This window comes from Pan troglodytes, chromosome 19 (assembly GCF_028858775.2).
Source record: "Pan troglodytes isolate AG18354 chromosome 19, NHGRI_mPanTro3-v2.0_pri, whole genome shotgun sequence".
NCBI lineage: Eukaryota > Metazoa > Chordata > Mammalia > Primates > Hominidae > Pan > Pan troglodytes.
Window position 1 is genome coordinate 62,340,619 of NC_072417.2, and position 21,882 is coordinate 62,362,500.

A 21,882-nucleotide genomic window follows, 5' to 3' on the forward strand; every position below is an offset into this window, starting at 1 on the left:
CCAGTAGCTGGGACTACAGGCGTGCACTGCCACACCCGGCTAATTTTTTTTTTTTGGAGACAGAGTCTCACTCTGTCGCCCAGGCTGGAGTGCAGTGGCATGATCTGGGCTCACTGCAGCCTCCGCCTCCCAGGTTCAAGCGATTCTCCTGCCTCAGCCTCCTGAGTAGCTGGGACTACAGGCACGCACCCCCATGAACCCAGCTAATTTTTGTATTTTTAGTAGAGACGGGGTTTCACCGTGTTAGCCAGGATGGTCTCGATCTCCTGACCTCGTGATCCACCTGCCTCTGCCTCCCAAAGTGCTGGGATTACAGGCGTGAGCCACCACGTGCGGCCAGACTTACATTTTTAAGAGACACTCTTCTCATTATAGTCAATAGAAGTATATGTCTGCAAAACAAGAACTGATGGATGAGGTCTCAAGAATGTAAAGCTGGTGGGACTGCCCTAGATGTATCTAATACATATTCCTGCCCCTCAGACACATACTCTAAAACATGGAGGCATCACAGGAAAATAAGTAGATGAAGGAAGGCTGGGCACGGTGGCTCATGCCTGTAATCCCAGCACTTTGGAGACTTAGGCGGCCGATCACTTGAGGTCAGGGGTTCGAGACCCGCCTGGCCAACATGGTGAAACCCCTTCTCTACAAAAATGCAAAGTATTAGCCGGGCACGGTGGCATGCACCTGTAATCCTGGCTACTCAGGAGCCTGAGGTAGGAAGATCCCTTGAACCTAGGAGGCAGAGGTTGCAGTGAGCCGAGATCATGCCACTGCACTCCAGCCTGGGTGACAGAGCAAGGCTCTATCTCAGAAAAAAAAAAAAGTAGATGAAGGAAAAGTAATAGGAAGAAACAAGGTTCATCTAAGATGCCCTAGAGACTGGCCACCTTACCAACTGGGCTCTGTTTCCCGCTTCAGGAGAAACTGTATGTGCCATCCCTTTTCTCAGAGCATTATGCACAGATAATTGTGTAACTGCATGAAACATATATTAAAATTAGGTCAGAAGTAAAGTATGGTTGGAATTTGGGTATGCGTCTGCCACTTGTCTGTGTCTCAAGCACTTAAAAACATATCCTATTTCTGGCACAGTTCAGTGCATTTCGGGAAGTGACCAATAGTCAGGGAAATAATCAAGGTTTCTGGAACAAAATGCAAGAGTTGGCCTGAGATCACTGCTCTACCTAGAGAGGAGTAGGGCAAGGCCAGTCTGGGCCATGATTCAGAGTAAGGATGACTGACCCAGCCACAGGGGAGGACAGTGCCTAGGACCTGTGTACTCCTATGTTCCCAATGCCTAAGAGTGCCCAGCCCATGGAAAGTGTTCAGTGAATTTAATGAATAAATGATTCTACAGAAATGGGCATGGGGAAGGAGAAAGGGCCTGCAGTCTTTTATTTTTATTTTATTATTATTTTTTTTGAGATGGAGTCTCACACTGTCGCCCGGGCTGGAGTGCAGTGGCACAATCTTGGCTCACTGCAACCTCCACCTTCCAGGTTAAAGTGATTCTCCTGCCTCAGCCTCCCAAGTAGCTGGGATTACAGGCGCCCGCCAACCACGCCCGGCTAATTTTTTGTATTTTTAGTAGAGATGGGGTTTCACTATGTTGGCCAGGCTGGTCTCGAATGCCTGACCTCATGATCCGCCTGTCTTGGCCTCCCAAAGTGCTGGGATTACAGGCATGAGCCACTGCGCCCGGCCAGTCTTTTATTCTTTATACAAGTGTCCTTCCTGCACATCCCAGAGCCATCTAAGACCCATTCTGATCATCACTAATGCCAGTTCCCTCTTCTGTAAGGGGCAGTAACACCCCTGGTGCTGCCTACCTCACAGGATTGTCCTGAGAGACCAGCGAGATTCTGCATGTGAAGGGGCTTTCTCTGAATAGTGAAGTTCTACAATGTGACTCATCTTTGCGGACCCTGTCCTCCACGTGAGAGTGGGAGACCTCTGCTCATTGCCATTTCTTTTCAGATTCTGCAGTGTTAAGTTGGAAGGTTTCCACGGAAGCCGCATTATTATTACATAGGAAGTGACATCACTTTCCAGCCTGTTTTGGGGGGCCAAAATCTTGCTATGTTCTTGGCCAGCACGTCAGTTTCCATCCTCCTTCCAACCCATTGTCTTTCTTTGTAACTCTGCCTAACAGGTCTGGGAGGTCCAACTTTGACTGAGGATGTTACCTTCCCCTCCCCAGTGCTGACCTCCTCCCTCCTAGTTACTTGGCATACCGGGAACCACATCATCAACTCCTGTGGGTAAAAGGTGACACATGAGCCATAACACTGCTTGCTTTCCCAGAGATGCCTGGGTTTCCAGGAGCTGCCACATCACTCTTCCTCTTTTGCATCTTAATGTTGGCAGTGGGAAAGAGTTAGAGGTGGATTCCTGGACCCAGTCTGGCCTGCATTATTTCAGCATGTGGAATAGAGGTCACTAACCGGTGTGCCACAGGCTAGTCTCAGCTTGCAAATGTATTTTGTCCACATAATGTTTCTAATTTTGTTTTTTCTAAACAGAGTTTCGTTCTTGTTGCCTAGGCTGGAGTGCAATGGCGTGATCTCGGCCCACTACAACCTCCACCTCCCGGGTTCAGGTGATTCTTCTGCCTCAGCCTCCTGAGTAGCTGGGATTACAGGTGCCTGCCACCACGCCTGGCTAATTTTTGTATTTTTAGTAGAGACGGGGTTTTGTCATTTTGGCCAGGTTGGTTTCAAACTCCTGACCTCAGGTGATCCACCCACCTTGGCCTCCCAAAGTGCTGAGATTACAGACGTGAGCCATGGTGCCCGGCATTTTTAATTTTTTTTTTTTAATTAATTGCCAACACTTTAAACACTGGAGAGTTCATATAAAAATCTGGATGTCTAGCACCTCTTGAGAACTCGGCATATGTGGCTACAGTGGGTCCACAATTTCTGCACAGCAGCAAATGAGGAGACGCAGTGCATGTGGCACTCTCCAGGTGGCCACCCTCAGCCACTCACATGCATATTCGTTTCTGTGGCCCACTGCTGAAGAAAGGCCACTGCGGGGCATGGTGCCATGTACCTGTAATCCCAGCTACTTGGGAGGCTGAAGTGGGAGGATCACTTGAACCTGGGAGGCCAAAGTTAAAGTGAGCCATGATCGTATCACCGCACTGCAGCCTGGGTGACAGAGACCCTGTTTCCAAAAAAAAAGAAAAAGAAAAATGGCCAGCAACAGACCTGTGTATCTCTAGGAACTTATGATAGAAGTGGCATTTCAATCAGTGGGAAGGGTTGTATTATTCAGTTAATGGGGCTGGATCAATTGGCTCTCCATTTGACAAAAATGAAGTCTGACCCCTAAACATTAAACATTTAAAAATAATGATAAAAATATTGCGGGGCTGGGTGCGGTGGCTCATGCCTGTAATCCAAGCACTTTGGAAGGCCAAGGTGGGTGGATCACCTGAGGTCAGAAGTTCGAGACCAGCCTGGCCAACCTGGCAAAACCCTGTCTCTACTAAAAATACAAAAATTAGCTGGGTGTGGTGGCAGGCGCCTGTAATCCCAGCTACTCAGGAGGCTGAGGCAGGAGAATCACTTGAACTCGGGAGGTAGAGGTTGCAGTGAACCAAGATCGCACTACTGCACTCCAGCCTGGGCAACAGAGCAAGAATCTGTCTAAAAAATAAATAAATATATATATATATATATATATGTATGAAAAAAAGATGTTTGTGATCTTGGAGAAAAATATTAATACATCTGGCTACATAAAAATAAATACTGGTATGGAAAAATAATGCCATTTAAAAAGTAGAAAATAGGCTAGGTGCAGTGGCTCATGCCTGTAATCCCAGCACTTTGGAGGCCAAGATGGACGGATCACCTGAAGTCAGGAGTTTGAGACCAACCCGGCCAAAATGGCGAAACCGCATCTCTACTAAAAATACAAAAATTAGGCATGGTGGCAGGTGCCTGTAATCCTAGCTACTCAGGAGGCTGAGGCACAAGAATTGCTTGAATCTAGGAGGCGGAGGTTGCAGTGAGCTGAGATCGTGCCACTGCACTCTAGCCTCGGTAACAGAGTGAGACTCCCTCTCAAAAAAAAAATTGTTTTCTAAAAATCTGTTATGATTTTCTTTCTCATCCTTGGCCATTTCTTCTAGTCTTAGTTTTAGCTGTGACTTTTCTGTGTAAGACTCACTTATGCCTCTTCCAGGCTCCTGCCTTCTGACTACTATGGGCTTCTCAGAGTCAATAATCTCCCCTAACATATTCTTCCTTCTGTATTCCACTAGTTCTATTAATGGCACCATGGGTCACCCAACCCAGAGTCATCAGTGTATCATTCTCCCTCACTGCCCCTAGCCAATTTGCTAAATCATGTCATCCCTACCAGTGGCAGATTATATTTTCCAAATGTCAATGCAACAGTATATCTGTAACACGTGTTCTTCGAGAACTTTGCACTTTCCTATCAAGAGATGGAGTTTTTATCACCCCTCCTGGAACTTAGGCAGAAATTTGTTCTTGCCTTGACCAGTCTAGTACAAAACAGTAATAATATGTGGCTTCTGAGGCTGTTATAAAAATGCCACCTCACTCTCTTGGAATGGTTACTCTTGAAACACAGTCACCATGTTGTGAAGAAGCCCAGGCAGCCTGTGGAGAGGCCCACATTGAGAGGAGCCAAAGCCCTGGGCCCTCGGCCCTGGCTGAGCTCTTAGCCAACAGACAGAACCAACCTGCCAACCATGTGAGTGAGCCATCTTAAAAGGAGACTCCCCAGCCCCCAGTTCATCGTCCATTCAATACTGTATAGAACAGACACAAGCCCTGGCCAAATTGCAGAGTCATGTGCAAAATAAATGAATGTTGTTGTTTCAAGCCACCAAGTTTAGAGGTGGTTTGTTATGCAACAGTACATAACTGATAGGCTAACTCTGAAATGTCTTAAATCTGTTACCATCTCTCCATTCCCCCAGGACAGGCCCTTGTTACCTTTGTTGATTGGAGACAACCCACCTAGTGAATCTTCCAGAAGTAAAGCTCTGCTTGGAATAATAGTTAACACTACTGAATACTAATTTACCTACAGTATTAGTATTGAGCTTTAAATTCATTTTCTTTTTTTTTTTTTTTTTTTTTTTTTTGAGACGGAATCTTGCTCTGTTGCCCAGGCTGGAGTGCAGTGGCGCAATCTTGGCTCACTACAAGCTCCACCTCCCGGGTTCACGCCATTCTCCCGCCTCAGCCTCCCAAGTAGCTGGGACTACAGGCACCCGCCAACACGCCCGGCTATTTTGTATTTTTAATAGAGACGGGGTTTCACCGTGTTAGCCAGGACGGTCGGTCTTGATCTCCTGACCTCGTGATCCACCACCCACCTTGGCCTCCCAAAGTGCTGGGATTACAGGCGTGAGCCACCACACCTGGCCTTAAATTCATTTTCTTATGTAATCCTTACAGTCCTACAAAGTCAGTTGAAGCTGAAGAAATGAGTTTAAATAGGTGTATTAAGGACTTAATTTTCCTCTCATAAAGAAAGAAATAAAGCTCAGAAAGTAATAACTAGCCCAGGGTTCAAACCTAAGTGTCAAGTCCAAGGTCAATGCTTATAACCATCTCCCCTGCTCAAGAATCTCCATTGGGCCAGGTGCAGTGGCTCGTGCCTGTAATCCAAGCACTTTGGGAGGCTGAGGCAGGAGGATTGCTTGAGCCACAGGGTTCAACACCAGCCTGGGCAACATAGTGAGGCATGGTATTAGTCAGGTTTGGTGGCTCACACTGTAGGCCCAGCTACTTGGGTGGCTGAGGTGGAAGGATCTCTTGAGCCCAGGAGGTCAAGGCTGCAGTGAGGTACGATTGCACCACAGCCCTTCAGGGGAAAAAAAAAAATCTGCAGTGGTTCCTCACTCGCAGGATAACAACTTAAACCTGGCATCCAAGTTGGACCATCATATGGTCCCAACTACCTTTGCAGCTTTGGAATTAAGGCATCAGGTCTAGGCACATGAATTTCCTGGTTTCACTTGTTTTGTGTGGGGTGGCAGGAAGAAACTCAGGCCATCGGCTACTCTAGGCACTGCCAGAGTCACTTATTCTTTCCAGAACTTGGCTTCCTCATCTAAGGTGACAGACAATTGAACCAACTCGTTTTAAAGTTCTCTTCCAGTTCTGCCCTGTGTAGTGTGAAGACTGTCCTCTTGTACTTTTGTACTTCCTACCTCTTCTAGAACCCCAGCCTGAACTTCCTGCCAGGGCACATGTCCCCACTTCCGAGATGGAGAGAAGATGGGAGACTTAGAGATGAATGCTTTTGTGAATGTTCTCTATTTACCCACTTTTTCAGAACTAGCTTTGGCCTTATATTGTGGAATAGAATCTGCTTGTCTGCAGCTCTAGGGGTAGAAGGAACGTTTTCTTCTGATATTTCTGAGATCCCTATTACCAATGGTTTTTTTGAGACTAAGCATTAGAATGTCATTAGCACTGAGAAGGAAGGGCAGCGGGGGAGGCAACCGAGAAGCTCAGACTTACGTTCTTGCTTCCAAATTATTTTACATGCTTTCTGGACATTAGTACAACAGACCATTGAAGTATGGTTTGCCAAGGTTAGGTTCAATCACTGCATGAGCCCGTTACCTCTGCAATTACTTTACCCTTGTTCAATTTGGTGACTTTGGGTTGTCGAATTGTAAGGGGGAAAGGTTTTTTGTTTTGTTTGTTTTTTTTAGTTTGTGATTTACAGTTCTTCCATTTGTTTTGTGGAAGCTTTATAGAAATTGATTTGAAACCTGAGATACTTTGAAATATAAAAGAGCAAGAGTTATCCCAGGACTCTCATTCAAAAAGTTGACTGATGGCAAAACAAGCTTGTCCCCGGAATCTTCAAAATTTTCTTCAGAATTCTATCCCTTTGAACTTACTGAATTTGGTTTCCTTTTTAGTTCCTGGTTCTTCCTTATTTTTATCATGGTGCTAATCTTTGTTTACCCAGGTTCTGACATTTTTACCCTAGAATTAATTACCCCAGATGGTCGACTCTACTGTGTTTTCCAAGCAAACAAAGAAGGCAGGAAACGTGAGCTTCCTGAGCAAATTGCCTTTCCGTTTTAATATGAGACTTTGCCTTTTAGAATCATATTTTTCTTATGTTTACTTTTCTTCATTGTTATTATTATTATTATCATTATTATTATCATTTTGGTTTGGATCTAGTTAGAGTTTCCCTTTTCCATTTAAAATTTGGTCCTGATATTTTGCTTTTTGCTTCCCCATGTCTCAATTTGTTAAATCTTATTGTTCTATGTAATTTGAATTGCTACATCCTTTCTGTTGACTAGCTCCTTGCTCAGAATAACTTTTCCACACCTGGAACTTTGGCATAGGAGTTCTTTTCACTTTTATGCATTTCCCGCGACATTACAGGGTGAGTATGTAGCAGATGAGTGCTTGTGAGCCTTTCCTCTGGGTTTCACACAGATGGCTCACTCCTAACTTTGGTGAGTCATTCAGTGGCCAGATGTTTGCCTCTTTCCTCCTCCCCACTCTACCCCCACAATTCAGTGTACTGTTCTTTGAATGACATCCCCTCTGTTTTTGCCTCTCTTTCTCCTGATGCAATGGCCAAAATGCTGGAAATGGCTGCCTTAAATGTAGGGACCATTAGGATCTCGCTCAACACAGAACCCAGGTCACCTGTAATAACACAGCTGGCTCCCAGTCCTGAAACCCTGCCTTTCTGCCCTGAATGGGGTGCAGAGAACCAGTCCAGACACCTGAAACTGCCACCCTTCTTCATCTGTAGGTGCAGGGGCCCTCTGTATCAGGAAGAGAGTCTCTCTGAAATCCACTGTCATTCTGGGCTTTTCCTGGACCAGCTCTCCTTACCTACCCCCTTCTCTAGCCTGTCAGTTTCACTCATTCATTGGACATTTATAAGCACTAAGTATGTACCAGGCATCATGCTGGCCTTTGGTGGTACCAACAAATAAAGAGACTGCTAAATGCAGAAAAATAGGCACGGAGTAAAGACTTGTAAGTCTGTAAAGGAGTGCTCAGTTTCCAAGGACCATTTGCAGATCACTGCTGAACATTCTCCATCCTGCCTACTTTGTATTAGAGGACTTCTTGCAGGGAGAAATATAATCAGCAGGATCCTCACTCAGAGACCTGGCAGACACCACCTTAACCCAGTGATCAAAGTTAACCTCCCCAGTACATGTACAACTACTGCTGCCCTGATAGGATGCACTGAGAACATTTCTGTGTCATTTGTACCACAGATGCGCTACTTGAATCTAATTATGAAGAGACAAGAGACAAACCCAGATTGAGGGGCATTCAGCAAAATAATTGCCCTGTACTCTTTAAAAAACGGCAATGTTGAGAAAGACAAAGAAAGACTGAGGAGCTATTCCAGTTAAAGTAGGCTAGAGATGTGGGAACCAAATGTGATGCATGATCCAGGATATTCTTTTATTACAATGAGCATCACTGGGACAGTTGGTAAAATGTGAATATTGTCTGAAGAGTATAATATTGTATCAAAGTTAATTTCCTGATCTTGAGGATTGTACTGTGGTTATGTAAGAGAATGTCCTTGTTTTTAGGAAATAGATGTTGAAATATCTTGATAAAGAGCATTATGTCGGCGACTTATTATCAAATAGTACAGGAAAATGAGAGAGAGAGAGAGAGTGTGTGTGTGTGTGTGTGGAGAGAGAGAAGGGAGGGACAGAGGGACAGAGAGATATAAAACAAATGCACCTGGGTGCGGTGGCTCACGCCCGTAATCCCAGCACTTTGGGAGGCCAGGGTGGGCAGATCATGAGGTCAGAAGTTCGAGACCAGCCTAACCAACATGGTGAAACCCTGTCTCTACAAAAATACAAAAATCAGCCAGGTGTGGTGGCACACGCCTGTAATCCCACCTACTCAGGAGGCTGAGGCAGGAGAATTGCTTGAACCCAGGAGGCGGAGGTTGCAGTGAGCCAAGATCACACCACTGCACTCCAGCCTGGTGACAGAGCAAGACTCCGTCTCAAAAAAAAAAAAAAAAAAAAAAAAAAATGCAGTAAAATGTTAACATTTGGGGAATCTGGGTGAAGAGTGGGAATTCTTTGTACTATTCTTGCAACTTTTCTGTAAGTCTACAATTACGTCCAAAAAAAGAAGAATTGACAAGTTCCCACCAAAGAGGAGAGACAGCTTTGAACATGGAAATACAGGGTAGTAACTTGGCAGTTTGCTCTTTGGCCTGCAAAGGCAGTATTCATGTGAGTGAGAGTCACTTGTCTTCAAGTCCTGGCATTTTATGTAGCAGATCCCAAAAGCTGCCTGAAAGCCCCCAGGCCTTGTGTCGTTTCCCCTTCTGTTCACAGGTATCTTCCAGGCACTCACTAGAATATGGTGTCTGACAAGTTTCTCAGCTAACCAAGCATGGAACCAGAATTCTCAGAAATACCAAGGACAGTTTCTATGGCACTGACCAGGCTTCACCCTAGAGAGTGGTCCCCTAACGAGAACAATTCTTCCTTTCCCCTGGCTACAAAATAGGGATTCCTGGCCTATTTCTGCCAAATGCTTTGTGGAAGCAGAAAATCATAAGCCTTGTGTTTTCTCCATTATAGAAAATTAGGCCAGGTGTGGTGGCTCATGCCTGAAATCCCAGCACTTTGGGAGGCCGAGGCGAGTGGATCACCTGAGGTCAGGAGTTCAAGACCAGCCTGGCCAACATGCTGAAACCCTGTCTCTACTAAAAATACAAAAACTAGCCAGACGAGGTGGCGGGCATCTATAACCCCGGCTACTCAGTAGGCTGAGGCACGAGAATCGCTTCAACCTGGGAGGCAGAGGTTGCAGAGATTGCGCCACTGTACTCCAGCCTGGGCAACAGAGCTCCATAAAAAAAAAAAAGAAAAGAAAAATAATATTCCCTCTTTCTTGGCCCTTGGTTTTTGGGGTGCTTTTTTGTTGTTTAATAATGGACTTTATTTTTATTTTATTTTTATTTTTGAGACGGAGTTTCGCTCTTGTTGCCCAGGCTGCAGTGGAATGGTGTGATCTCGGCTCACTGCAACCTCCACCTCCCGGGTTCAAGCAATTCTCCTGCCTCTGCAAATCTGTAGTTTACATTAGGGTTCACTCTTTGTGCTATGCATTCTATTGTGTTTGTTTGTTTGTTTAGAGACAGGGTCTCACTCTATTGCCCAGGCTGGAGTGCAGTGGCGCAGTCATGGTCTACTTCAGCCTCAAGCTCCTGAGCCTAAGTGATCCTTCCACCTCAGCCTGCCAAGTAGCTGAGACTACAGCATGTGCCACCATGCCTGGCTCATTCTATGGGTTTTGACAAATGTAAAATTACATGTAGCTACCATTAAAGTATCATACAGAATAGTTGCACTATCCTAAAAATCCCCTGTACTCTAGCTAGCTATTCATCCCTCCCTTCCTACTCCCCAAACTCCTGGAAACCACTGATCTTTTTACTCTCTATAGTTCTGCCTTTTCCAAAATGTTATATATAGTATGTTCCTTTTTCAGACTGCCTTCTTATACTTCACAATGTGTATTTAAGTTTCCTCCATGTCTTTTGTGGCTTGAATAGTTCGTTTCTTTTTTGCACTGAGTAATATTCCATTGTATGGATATACCACAGTTTATGCATTCACCTACTGAAGGATATCTTGCTTGCTCCTAATTTTCGGCAATTATGAATAAAGCTGCTATAAAGATTTGTGTGTGGTTTTTGTGTGGGCATCAGATTTTGGTTCATTTGAGTAAATAGGAGCACAACAATCACGAGATTGTATTTTAAGAGTATGTTTAGTTTTGGCCGGGCGCGGTGGCTCACGCCTGTAATCCCAGCACTTTGGGAGGCTGAGGTGGGCGGATCACGAGGTCAGGAGATCAAGACCATCCTGGCTAACACAGTGAAACCCTGTCTCTACTAAATACACAAAAAAATTAGCCGGGTGTGGTGGCGGGCACCTGTAGTCCCAGCTACTGTGGAGGCTGAGACAGGAGAATGGCGTGAACCCGGGAGGTGGAGCTTACCGTGAGCCTAGATCGCGCCACTGCAGTCCAGCCTGGGCGACAGAGTGAGACTCCATCTCAAAAAATAAAAAAGTATGTTTAGTTTTTTAAGAAATTGCCAAACCAGGCCGGGCACGGTGGCTCGTGCCTGTTATCCCAACACTTTGGGAGGCCGAGGTCAGAAGTTCAAGACCAGCCAGGCCAACGTGGTGAAACCCCGTCACTACTAAACATGCAAAAAAAAATTAGCCGGGCATGGTGGCACGCGCCCTTGTAATCCCAGCTACTTGGAGGCCGAGGTGGGAGAATTGCTTGAATGTGGGAGACGGAGACTGCAGTGAGCTAAGATTGTGCCACTGCACTCCAGCCTGGGCAACAGAGGGAGACACTGTCCCAAAAAAAAAAAAGAAAAGAAATTGCCAAACTGTCTTCCAATGTTGCTGGCCATTTCGCCTTCCCACCAACAATGAATGAGAGTTCCTGTTATTCCACATCATCACTTGCTTTTGGTGTTGTCAGTATTTTGGATTTTAACTATTCAAATAAATGCAGCGGTATCTCATTGTTTTAATCTGAAATTCCCTTGAGAACATATGATGTTGAACATCTTTTCATATGGTTATTTGCCATATGTATATCATCTCTGGCGAGATGTCTGTAGATCTTTTGCATATTTTTAAATATTTTGCACATTTTTTAATTGGTTAGTTGAGTTTTAAGAATTCTTTGCCTGCTGAGGAAAACAGTCTTTTATCAGATATGTCTTTTGCAAATATTTTGTCCCAGTGAGTGCTTTGTCTTTTCATACTCTTGAGACACTTGAGTGTCTCACTATGTTGTCCAGGCTGATCTTGAACTACTGGCCACAAGCAATCCTCCTGCCTCAGCCTGCCCCATGGCTGGGCTCGGCCCAACACTTGGTTTTTATTTACCCTATTTCTATGTCTCTGTTTCAGAGCTGGCTGGCTAATCTTGGCTACAGCCAGAGACTACAAACTATTGAACTAACAACAATAGAGATTTTTAAAAGAAAAAAAAAAGCTGTTTTCAAGATAAAAGTTTACTTACTCCAGTGCTGTGAAAATCAAAATCAATATGCTTAGCACTCAGTCACTTGAGGAAACTAATAAAACCTAAGAATGTTGTTTGGTTTTGTTTTTTTGTGAGACAGAGTCTTGCTCTGTCGCCAGGCTGGAGTGCAGTGGTGCGATCTCGGCTCACTGCAACCTCCGCCTCCCCAGTTCAAGCGATTCTCCTGCCTCAGCCTCCCGAGTAGCTGGGACTACAGGCATGCGCCACCACACCCAGCTAATTTTTGTATTTTTAGTAGAAACGGGGTTTCACCATGTTGGCCAGGCTGATTTCGAACTCCGGACCTCAAGTGATCCACCCACCTGGGCCTCCCAAAGTGCTGGGATTATAGGCGTGAGCCACTGCGCCTGGCCATGCTTAATAATTTTGGACCCCAGTTGACCACGGGTAATTGACACCATGGAAAGCGAAGCAAAACCACCAGGTACCTTGATCTTGGATTTCTTGATAATGAGAGAACTACTGATAATAAGGAAATACCAGATAGTGAGGGAACTACTGTAAATTCTAATCTATATTGAGGAACGAAGACATGATCATCAAAAGCATAACTGTGCTGTATCTTAAAATCTTTACATTCTTTTTCTTTTTTTTTTTGTTTGTTTTCAGACAGGGTCTTACTCTGGCACCCAGGCTGGAGTGCAGTGGTGCGATCTCGGCTCACTGAAGCTTTGACCTCCTGGGCTCAGGCACTCCTCTCACCTCAGTCTCCCCTGTAGCTGGGACTATAGGCCTGTGCAACCATGCCCGGCTAATTTTTGTATTTTTTGTAGAGTCGGGGTTTCACCATGTTTCCCAGGCTGATCTCGAATTCCTCAGCTCAACCAATCTGCCTGTCTTGGATTCCCAAAGTGCTGGGCTTCCAGGCGTGAGCCACCACCCTGCCTCCCTTCTTCTTCTGTCAAGTGTATTTGTAAATGTTTCCTTCATTATTCAGACTTCATACATTTATTGTTCTCTCTGATGGAATATTACCAGCCTCTTCAAGCCTTGCTGTCTGATTGTAATTCAAATTGAGGTCTGCAGATCGGGAGTTGTCTTTGTAAAGCAGAACAATTTTAGTTTCAGTCTATTTTTATCCTCCCTTTAGCCAAAGAAGTTGTGTCCATCAGCACAGTCTCAGTTATGCTAAGGTAATAAACAACCCTAAAATCCTAGATGCTTACAACAACCAGGTTAAATTCTCACCCACACCGTGTGTCTTGGTCTGCTCAGGCTGCCACTGCAAAAGTCCATAGACTGGGCGCCTTAAATAACAGAATTATTTTTCTCACAATTCTGGAGGCAAGAAATTCAAGATCCAGGTTCTGGCTGATTCTGTTTTTGGGGAGGGCTTCCTTCCTAGCTCAAAGACAGCTGCCATCTAGCTATGTCCTCACACGGCCTTTCTTCAGTGCATGTTTGCAGAGAGAAAGAAACAGCTCTGGTGTCTCTTATAAAGAACCACTAATCCTATCGGATAGGGCTCCCACCCTTATGACGTGATTTAACCCTAATTACCTCCTAAAAAGCCCTATCTCCAAATACAGCCACATTGGGAGTAAAGGCTTCAACATATAAATTTCAGGGAGAAACGGTTTAGTCCATAGCACTACCTGTCCATCAAGTATCTGCTGTGGGCTCCTCTCCATGTCTCCTCATTCCAGCACCCAGGGTGACAGATCAGCCACCACCTTGAATGTCGTTACTGCGGCACAGGGAACTAACACTAGTAATTAAATGCTCCACATCCACTTCCAAATCTCCTACCAAATATCTCTGTGGCTCAAGCTAACCTGAAACACTGCAGGAAGAGACTTCTGGAAAATAGTTGCAGTTTAGCTAAGCTGACACAATACACCAAATAGGTAAGGAAGAAAGAATACCCAATCCTAGGCTGGGCGCGGTAGCTCCTGCCTGTAATCCCAGCACTTTGGGAGGCCAAGGTGGGCGGATCACCTGAGGTCGGGAGTTCGAGACCAGCCTGACCAACATGGAGAAACCCTGTCTCTACCAAAAATACAAAATTAGCCGGGCGTGGTGGCACATGCCTATAATCCCAGCTACTCAGGAGGCTGAGGCAGGAGAATCACTTGAACCCAGGAGGCGGTGTCAGGCCTCTGAGCCCAAGCCAAGCCATCGCATCCCCTGTGACTTGCATGTATACGTCCAGATGGCCTGAAGTAACTGAAGATCCACAAAAGAAGTAAAAATAGCCTTAACTGATGACATTCCACCATTGTGATTTGTTCCTGCCCCACCCTAACTGATCAATGTACTTTGTAATCTCCCCCACCCTTAAGAAGGTACTTTGTAATCTCCCCCACCCTTAAGAAGGTTCTTTGTAATTTTCCCCACCCTTGAGAATGTACTTTGTGAGATCCACCCCTGCCCGCAAAACATTGCTCTTAACTTCCTAACCGCCTATCCCAAAACCTATAAGAACTAATGATAATCCACCACCCTTTGCTGACTGTCTTTTCGGACTCAGCCCACCTGCACCCAGGTGAAATAAACAGCTTTATTGCTCACACAAAGCCTGTTTGGTGGTCTCTTCACACGGACGCGCATGAAAGCGGAGGTTGTGGTGAGTCAAGATCGCGCCATTGCACTCCAGCCGGGGTTGGAGTAGAGACGGGGTTTCACCATGTTGGCCAGGCTGGTCTCAAACTCCTGACGTCAGGTGATCTGCCTGCCTCGGCCTCTCAAAGTGCTGGGATTACAAGCGTGAGCCACCACACCTGGCCCTAATTTTTTAAAATAAGGCTTCAGAGACTTGCTTGGCCCTTCCCTCTCTTCCGCCATGTGAAAACACAACAAGAAGGCACCATCTTGGAAACAGAGAGCAAGCCCTCACTAGACACTGAGTCTGCTGGTGCCTTGATCTTAAAGTTCCCGGATTCTAGAACTGTGAAAAATAAATTTCTGTTTTTTATAAATTATCCAATCTCAGGTACTTTGTTATAGAGCACAAATGGACCAAGACATTCAATTAAAATAAATTTTAGGCTGGGTACAGTGGTTCATGCCTGTAATCCCAGTGCTTGGGGACGCTGAGGCAGGAGGATCTCTTGATGCTGGGAGTTCGAGACCAGCCTGGGCAACATGATGAGATCCCCCCCACCATCTCCAAAAACACTTTTTTCTTTTTTTTGAGACAGAGTCTTGCTCTGTTGCCCAGGCTGGAGTGCAGTGGTACAATATCGGTTCACTGCAACCTCCACCTCCTGGGTTCAAGTGATTCTTGTGCCTCAGCCTTCCGAGTAGCTGAAATTACAGGCACCCGCCACCATGCCCAGCTAAATTTTTTTGTTTTGTTTTGTTTTGTTTTGAGATGGAGTTTCACTCTTGTTGCCCAGGCTGGAGTGCAATGGCACGATCTCGGCTCACCGCAAACTCCACCTCCCAGGTTCAATCGATTCTCCTGCCTCAGCCTCCCTAGTAGCTTGGATTACAGGCATGTGCCACTGCGCCTGGCTAATTTTGTATTTTTAGTAGAGATGGGGTTTCTCCATGTTGGTCAGGCTGGTCTCGAACTCCCGACCTCAGGTGATCCGCCCACCTTGGCCTCCCAAAGTGCTGGGATTACAGGCATGAGCCACCACGCCCGGCCTCATGACCAGATAATTTTTGTATTTTTATTAGAGACAGGGTATTGCCGTGTTAGGCAGGCTGGTCTCAAACTCCTGACCTCAAGTGATCCACCTGCCTCGGCCTCCCAAAATGCTGGGATTACAGCCATGAGCCACCGCACCTGGCCCAAAAAACGTTTTGTAAATAAAAATTAGCCGGGCATGGTGGCACATCCCTGTAGTCCTAGCTACTCAGGAGGCTGAGGCAGGAGGATTGCTTAAGCCAAGGAGTTTGAGGCTGCAATGAGCCATGATCATGCCACTGCACTCCAGCCTGGGTGACAGGGCAAGAGTCTCTCTCTAAAAAAAAATTATAGTAATAAAATTTAAAGATCAGAATTTATAAAAACATCTGGATTGGCGGCATCTTTTGAAAAAATCAGAAGCTCTAGCAAATATTCTATTTAAGGTTTTTGGTTGTATACAACAGAAATCAACCCTGGTTAACTTAAGCAGAAAAGGAAGGATATGAAATAACTTACAGAAAGCTGAAGAACAGGCTTAGAGGAGTAAGAACCAAGGGAGGCTAAGCAGCCAGAGCTACAACCCTAGTCATGCCACATGAGTTTTCTGGGAGAAAAACCCTGTGCTGTCCCCCCTAGACAATGGCCCTGTCACCTCTGCTGCAGGATGCAGGATCCTGCATGGACTAGAGTGATTCCAATATTCCCTTAATTCTTTGCACTTAATGAAAAGGATACAAAGTCGCAGGTGAACAATCTTTTTTTTTTTGAGATGGAGTTTTGCTCTTGTTGCCCAGGCTGGAGTGCAACGGCACAATCTCGGCTCACTGCAACCTCCCCCTCCCAGATTCAAGTGATTCTCCTGCCTCACCCTCCCGAGTAGCTGGGATTACAGGCATGCATGACCACGCCCAGCTAATTTTGTATTTTTAGTAGAGACAGGGTTTCTCCATGTTGGTCAGGCTGGTCTCGAACTTCCAACCTCAAGTGATCCGCCCACCTTGGCCTCCCAAAGTATTGGGATTACAGGCATGAGCCACCGTGCCCTGCCGCAGGTGAATAATCTTAGTCATATGTTGGCACTCTGGCTGCCTGAGAGCGGTCCCAGGTGTGTCTTCCCCTCCTGCACCTTCTATAATTGGAAGCGACTCCACTTCCCACTTATGTTGACATTCTCCCCAAATAGGAAAACCATATGAATGCTGAGCAGCTCCAAATGACAAATGTTCCTCACAGCAATAACCCATGGAGCTGAGTTGCACCTTCCCCTGTTACATAAGGCAGTTTTCCGGGATATCCCAATCCCACTTGTCTCCCAAAATTAAAATGAAATTCCAGTTGCCATTTCTAATTATGCCCTCCTATTGTAAGATATTTTTTATACTAAAATGTAATGGTAATAAAATATGTCCACAGGCCAGGCGTGGTGGCTCATGCTTGTAATCTCAGCACTTTGGGAGGCCAAGGCGGGTGGATCACTTGAGGTCGGGAGTTCAAGACCAGCCTGGCCAACATTGTGAAACCCCGTCTCTACTAAAAATACAAAAATTAGCCAGGCATGGTAGTGGGCGCTTGCAGTCCCAGCTACTTGGGAGGCTGAAGCAGAAAAATTGCTGGAACCCATGAGGTCGAGGTTGCAGTGAGCCAAGATCACACCATCGCACTCCAGCCTGGGCGACAAGAGAGAAACTCCGTCTCAACAGAAAAAAAAAAAAAAAAGAAGAAGGAAATCCTGTCATTTACAACAAGATGGATGAACCTGGATGGCATTATGTTAAGTGAAATAAGCCAGGCACAGAAAGACAAATACTGCATGATCTCACTTACATGTAGAATCTAAATTAGTCAAACACATAGAAGCAAAGAGTATTATGGTGTTTGCCAGGGACTGGGGGAGGATGTGACTGAGGAGATATTGGTCAAAGACTATAAGATTGCCGGGTGTGGTGGCTCACGCCTGTAATCCCAACACTTTGGGAGGCTGAGGTGGATGGATCACCTGAGGTCAGAGGTTCAAGACCAGCCTGACCAAGATGGTGAAACCCCGTCTCTACTAAAAATACAAAAAATCAGCCGGGCATGGTGGCACACACCTGTAATCCCAGCTACTCGGGAGGCTGAGGCAGGAGAATTGCTTGAACCCGGGAGGCAGAGATTGCAGTGACCTAAGATCTCACCATTGCACTCCAGCCTGGGCAATGAGAGTGAAACTCAGTCTCAAAAAAAAAAAAAAATGCCGGACGCGGTGGCTCACACCTGTAATCCCAGCACTTTGGGAGGCCGAGGCAGGTGGATCACGAGGTCAGGAGATCGAGACTATCCTGGTGAACACGGTGAAACCCCGTCTCTACTAAAAACACAAAAAAATTAGTCAGGCGTGGTGGTGGGCACCTGTAGTCCCAGCTACTCGGGAGGCTGAGGCAGGAGAATGGCGTGAGGTTGCAGTGAGCCGAGATCGCGCCACTGCACTCCAGCCTGGGAGACAGCGAGACTCCATCTCAAAAAAAAAAAAAAAAAAAAAAAAAAACAACACTATAAGATTTTAATTAGGAGGAATGAGTTCAAGAGACCTATTGTACAACATGGTGACTATAGTCAATAACAATGTATTGCATTTTGAAAAACGTTGAGATAGTAGGTTTTAAGTGTTCTCACCACAAAAAATAGTATGTGAGGGAATGCATACATTAATTAGTTCAACTCAGCCATTCCACAATGTAAACCTATTTCAAAACATCATGTTGTATATGATAAAATAATTTTTAAAAGTTTTTAAAAATTTTTTAAATAATTTTGACAAATTATTCAGCTAAGCTGCTTTCACATTCCTGGCCTTCAGATATGATGTGAGATAATAAATATTTATTATTTTAAGCCACTAAATGTGGGGTAATTTGTTATCCAGCAATAAATAGCTAATACACCAGATCTTTATCAAAAGGGAAAAATTATATACAGACTGTGAGAGTGGCCCCCTTTATTTATGTTACCCACCTAACCCCTGTATGCATTTGAGTTTGTGACCCCTACGAAATCACTAAGTCAGTTTCTCTAATTACATTATACATACGTGTGTTTGTACCTAAGGCAGAGACCATGACATTCCTTTATTTGGTGTCCCTTCCTCCAGGATGACTAGTTCAGTAAGTCCCCCAGTAAATCCTTGTTAGCTACTGGGGAGAGGATTAAAGTGGGATACAGAGTAGAGATTTGTGGAATGTCTGTTGTGCCTAATTTTCAAGCCCTTGTATTATGTTCCTTGCTCAGAATCTTTGCTTTGTTAGGAATCTTTCCTGGGTTAGGAATGATACAATTGCTGATCAGGTGTGGTAAGAACAAGAATCTCAGAAGGGGCTCATATTAAATAGAAGTCAGCTGGGCGTGGTGGCTCACACCTGTAATCCCAGCACTTTGGAGGCTGAGGCGGGCCGATCACCTGAGGCGGGCAGATCAGGATTCAAGACTAGCCAGACCAACATGGAGAAACCCCATCTCTGCTAAAAATACAAAATTAGCCGGCATGGTGGTGCATGCCTGTAATCCCAGTTACTAGGGAGGCTGAGGCAGGAGAATCGCTTGAACCTGAGAGGCAGAGGTTGCGGTGAGCCAAGATGGTACCATTGCACTCTAGCCTGGGCAACAAGAGCATAACTCCGTCTCAATAAATAAATAAATAAATAAAGTCGATCATATACATTAGGTTGAACCATATAAAATTGCCACATTTAACTACTAACAAAACATATATGGTTCAATCTGCAGTGGCGCAATCACGGCTCACTGCAACCTCCATCTTCCAGGTTCAAGCGATTCTCATGCCTCAGCCACCCAGGTAGCTGAGACTACAGGCATGCACCACCACACCCGGCTAATTTTTGTATCTTTAGTAGAGACGGAGTTTCACCATGTTGGCCAGGCTGGTCTCGAACTCCTGACCTCAAGTGATCCGCCCACCTCGTTTTCCCAAAGTGCTGGGATTACAGGCATGAGCCACCTCACGCGGCCCAACCTAATACATATATTTTTAACATACCTGATCCACTCACAATTTCTCCCTGTGAGAGGTGACAGCGTGCTGGCAGTCCTCACAGCCCTCCTCGCTCTTGGCGCCTCCTCTGCCTGGGCTCCCACTTTGGCGGCACTTGAGGAGCCCTTCAGCCCACCGCTGCACTGTGGGAGCCCCTTTCCGGGCTGGCCGAGGCCGGAGGCCGCTCCCTCAGCTTGCAGGGAGGTGTGGAGGGAGAGGCGCGAGCGGGAACCCGAGCTGCGCGCGGCGCTTGCGAGCCAGCTGGAGTTCCGGGTGGGCGTGGGCTTGGCGGGCCCTGCACTCGGAGCAGCCGGCCGACCCTGCCGGCCCCGGGCAATGAGGGGCTTAGCACCCGGGCCAGCGGCTGCGGAGGGTGTACTGAGTCCCCCAGCAGTGCCAGCCCACCGGCGCTGAGCTCCATTTCTCGCCGGGCCTTAGCTGCCTTCCCGCGGGGCAGTGCTCGGGACCTGCAGCCCGCCATGCCTGAGCCTCCCACCCACTCCGTGGGCTCCTGTGCGACCCAAGCCTCCCTGATGAGCGCCAACCCCCTGCTCCACAGCGCCCAGTCCCATCAACCACCCAAGGGCTGAGGAGTGCGGGCGCACGGCGCGGGACTGGCAGGCAGCTCCACTTGCAGCCCCGGTGTGGGATCCACTGGGTGAAGCCAGCTGGGCTCCTGAGTCTGGTGGGGACTTGGAGAACCTTTATGTCTAGCTAAGGGATTGTAAATACACCAATTGGCACTCTGTATCTAGCTCAAGGTTTGTAAACACACCGATCAGCACCCTGTGTCTAGCTCAGGGTTTGTGAATGCACCAATCAACACTCTGTATCTAGCTACTCTGGTGGGGACGTGGAGAACCTTTGTGTCTAGCTCAGGGATTGTAAACGCACCAATCAGCGCCCTATCAAAACAGACCACTGGGCTCTACCAATCAGCAGGATGTATTGTGGTTTCATCTGGAGGGATAGACATGACCAAGGTCAGCTATGGATGCTCTCCTAGGAGGCTGGCCTCTCTGGGCAACATGTCCAAAGCCTGATGGGCATTGCCAGCATTCCCCAAGCTAACTTTAAAACCCAAATATGCAACTTACCTTTTGGTCTTAGGACCTAACCCTAATGCTTTCCTTTGTTGCCATGTTTTATTCCTGCTGTTACATGGTGGAGGGTGTGGGAGGCTTGGGTGGAAAGCTATAGCAGCCTGAGGGGATGGTGGTAGTGGTGGTTTCCAGGGCACAGGCTCTATGCGCTCTGTCATCGGAGCTGGACACAGAGGGTGGGACTGCTGCCCAGGACACACACCTGGGCTGACCACTTGTGCTGTGGTGCTCCTTGTTTAACCTGCCTCTTATCTTTGAGCCATTTGGCTTTTGAATCCTTCACTATGCTTAAGCCAACAAGTTGGCAAGTGATATCTGTCTCCTAATCAGCTCTACCTCCTCCACCCACTAACTAGCAAATGTTGGGTCAGGGGTAACAAAGTAAAAAGAGGTTTAGCTCTCCAGAGGCGTTTGCCCATGTACAAGTATGTTCTGGTAGAGGTTGGGCAGGTTTAGGCACTAACGGGTGCCAAAAGGCTCCTGGGCAGGAAGAACTGGAAAACAAACTTGTTCTTTCTCCCTTCCTCTCCCTCCTCCTCTAGCTTGCCTCAACAACAGCCAGATATGAGAAAGAAGAGACGGACAATTTATTCCACATCACTCAAGCTCAATCAAGGCAGGGAGAAAGCAGAGGAGTGCAAAATCCTCCCTTTCTCATTCCTTGCAATGATGAGGACCAACCTATTCAAGGGCTGGGGGAGGATGAGGAGATGGGGTCAGATGAATGGACAGAACTTGGTGCCAGGAGTTCAGAAAAGATTACACGTGTGTATCCTTCTGCTCAGGATCCAGGACTCCCTCCTGGGTGATGGGGGTGTCTGTGATCATCTGTGCCCTTGGAGATTCTTCTACTAAGCCGAAACTGCTGCTGCAGGACACGGCACCACTGGGGTGGCTCAGAATCAGACTCCAGAAACTTTTATGGTTGAAGTAGCAAAGGATCGCTGGGAAAGGACAGGGACAGGGGAGAGGAAAGTTGTGACTGGGAGGTTAAGTGACAAGTAGGGTGAGACCAAAGGGAAGATAAGACCCTAAAAATCTAGCCCTGGGGATTGCCAGCCTCTT

General features: G+C 46.4%; 1 protein-coding gene across 2 annotated transcripts in view; it reads right to left on the reverse strand.

The window, feature by feature from the left end:
• Nucleotides 1-21,382: 21,382 nt before the first annotated feature.
• Nucleotides 21,383-21,882, reverse strand: part of ODF4 (outer dense fiber of sperm tails 4) — a 6,335-nt gene continuing 5,835 nt past the window's right edge. For both annotated transcript variants that reach the window (XM_009432782.3, XM_009432781.3), the window contains exon 4: nucleotides 21,383-21,761. In XM_009432782.3, the coding sequence (XP_009431057.1) occupies nucleotides 21,577-21,761 (185 nt within the window). In that variant the 3' untranslated portion in view covers nucleotides 21,383-21,576. The remainder of the gene's footprint in view (nucleotides 21,762-21,882) is intronic.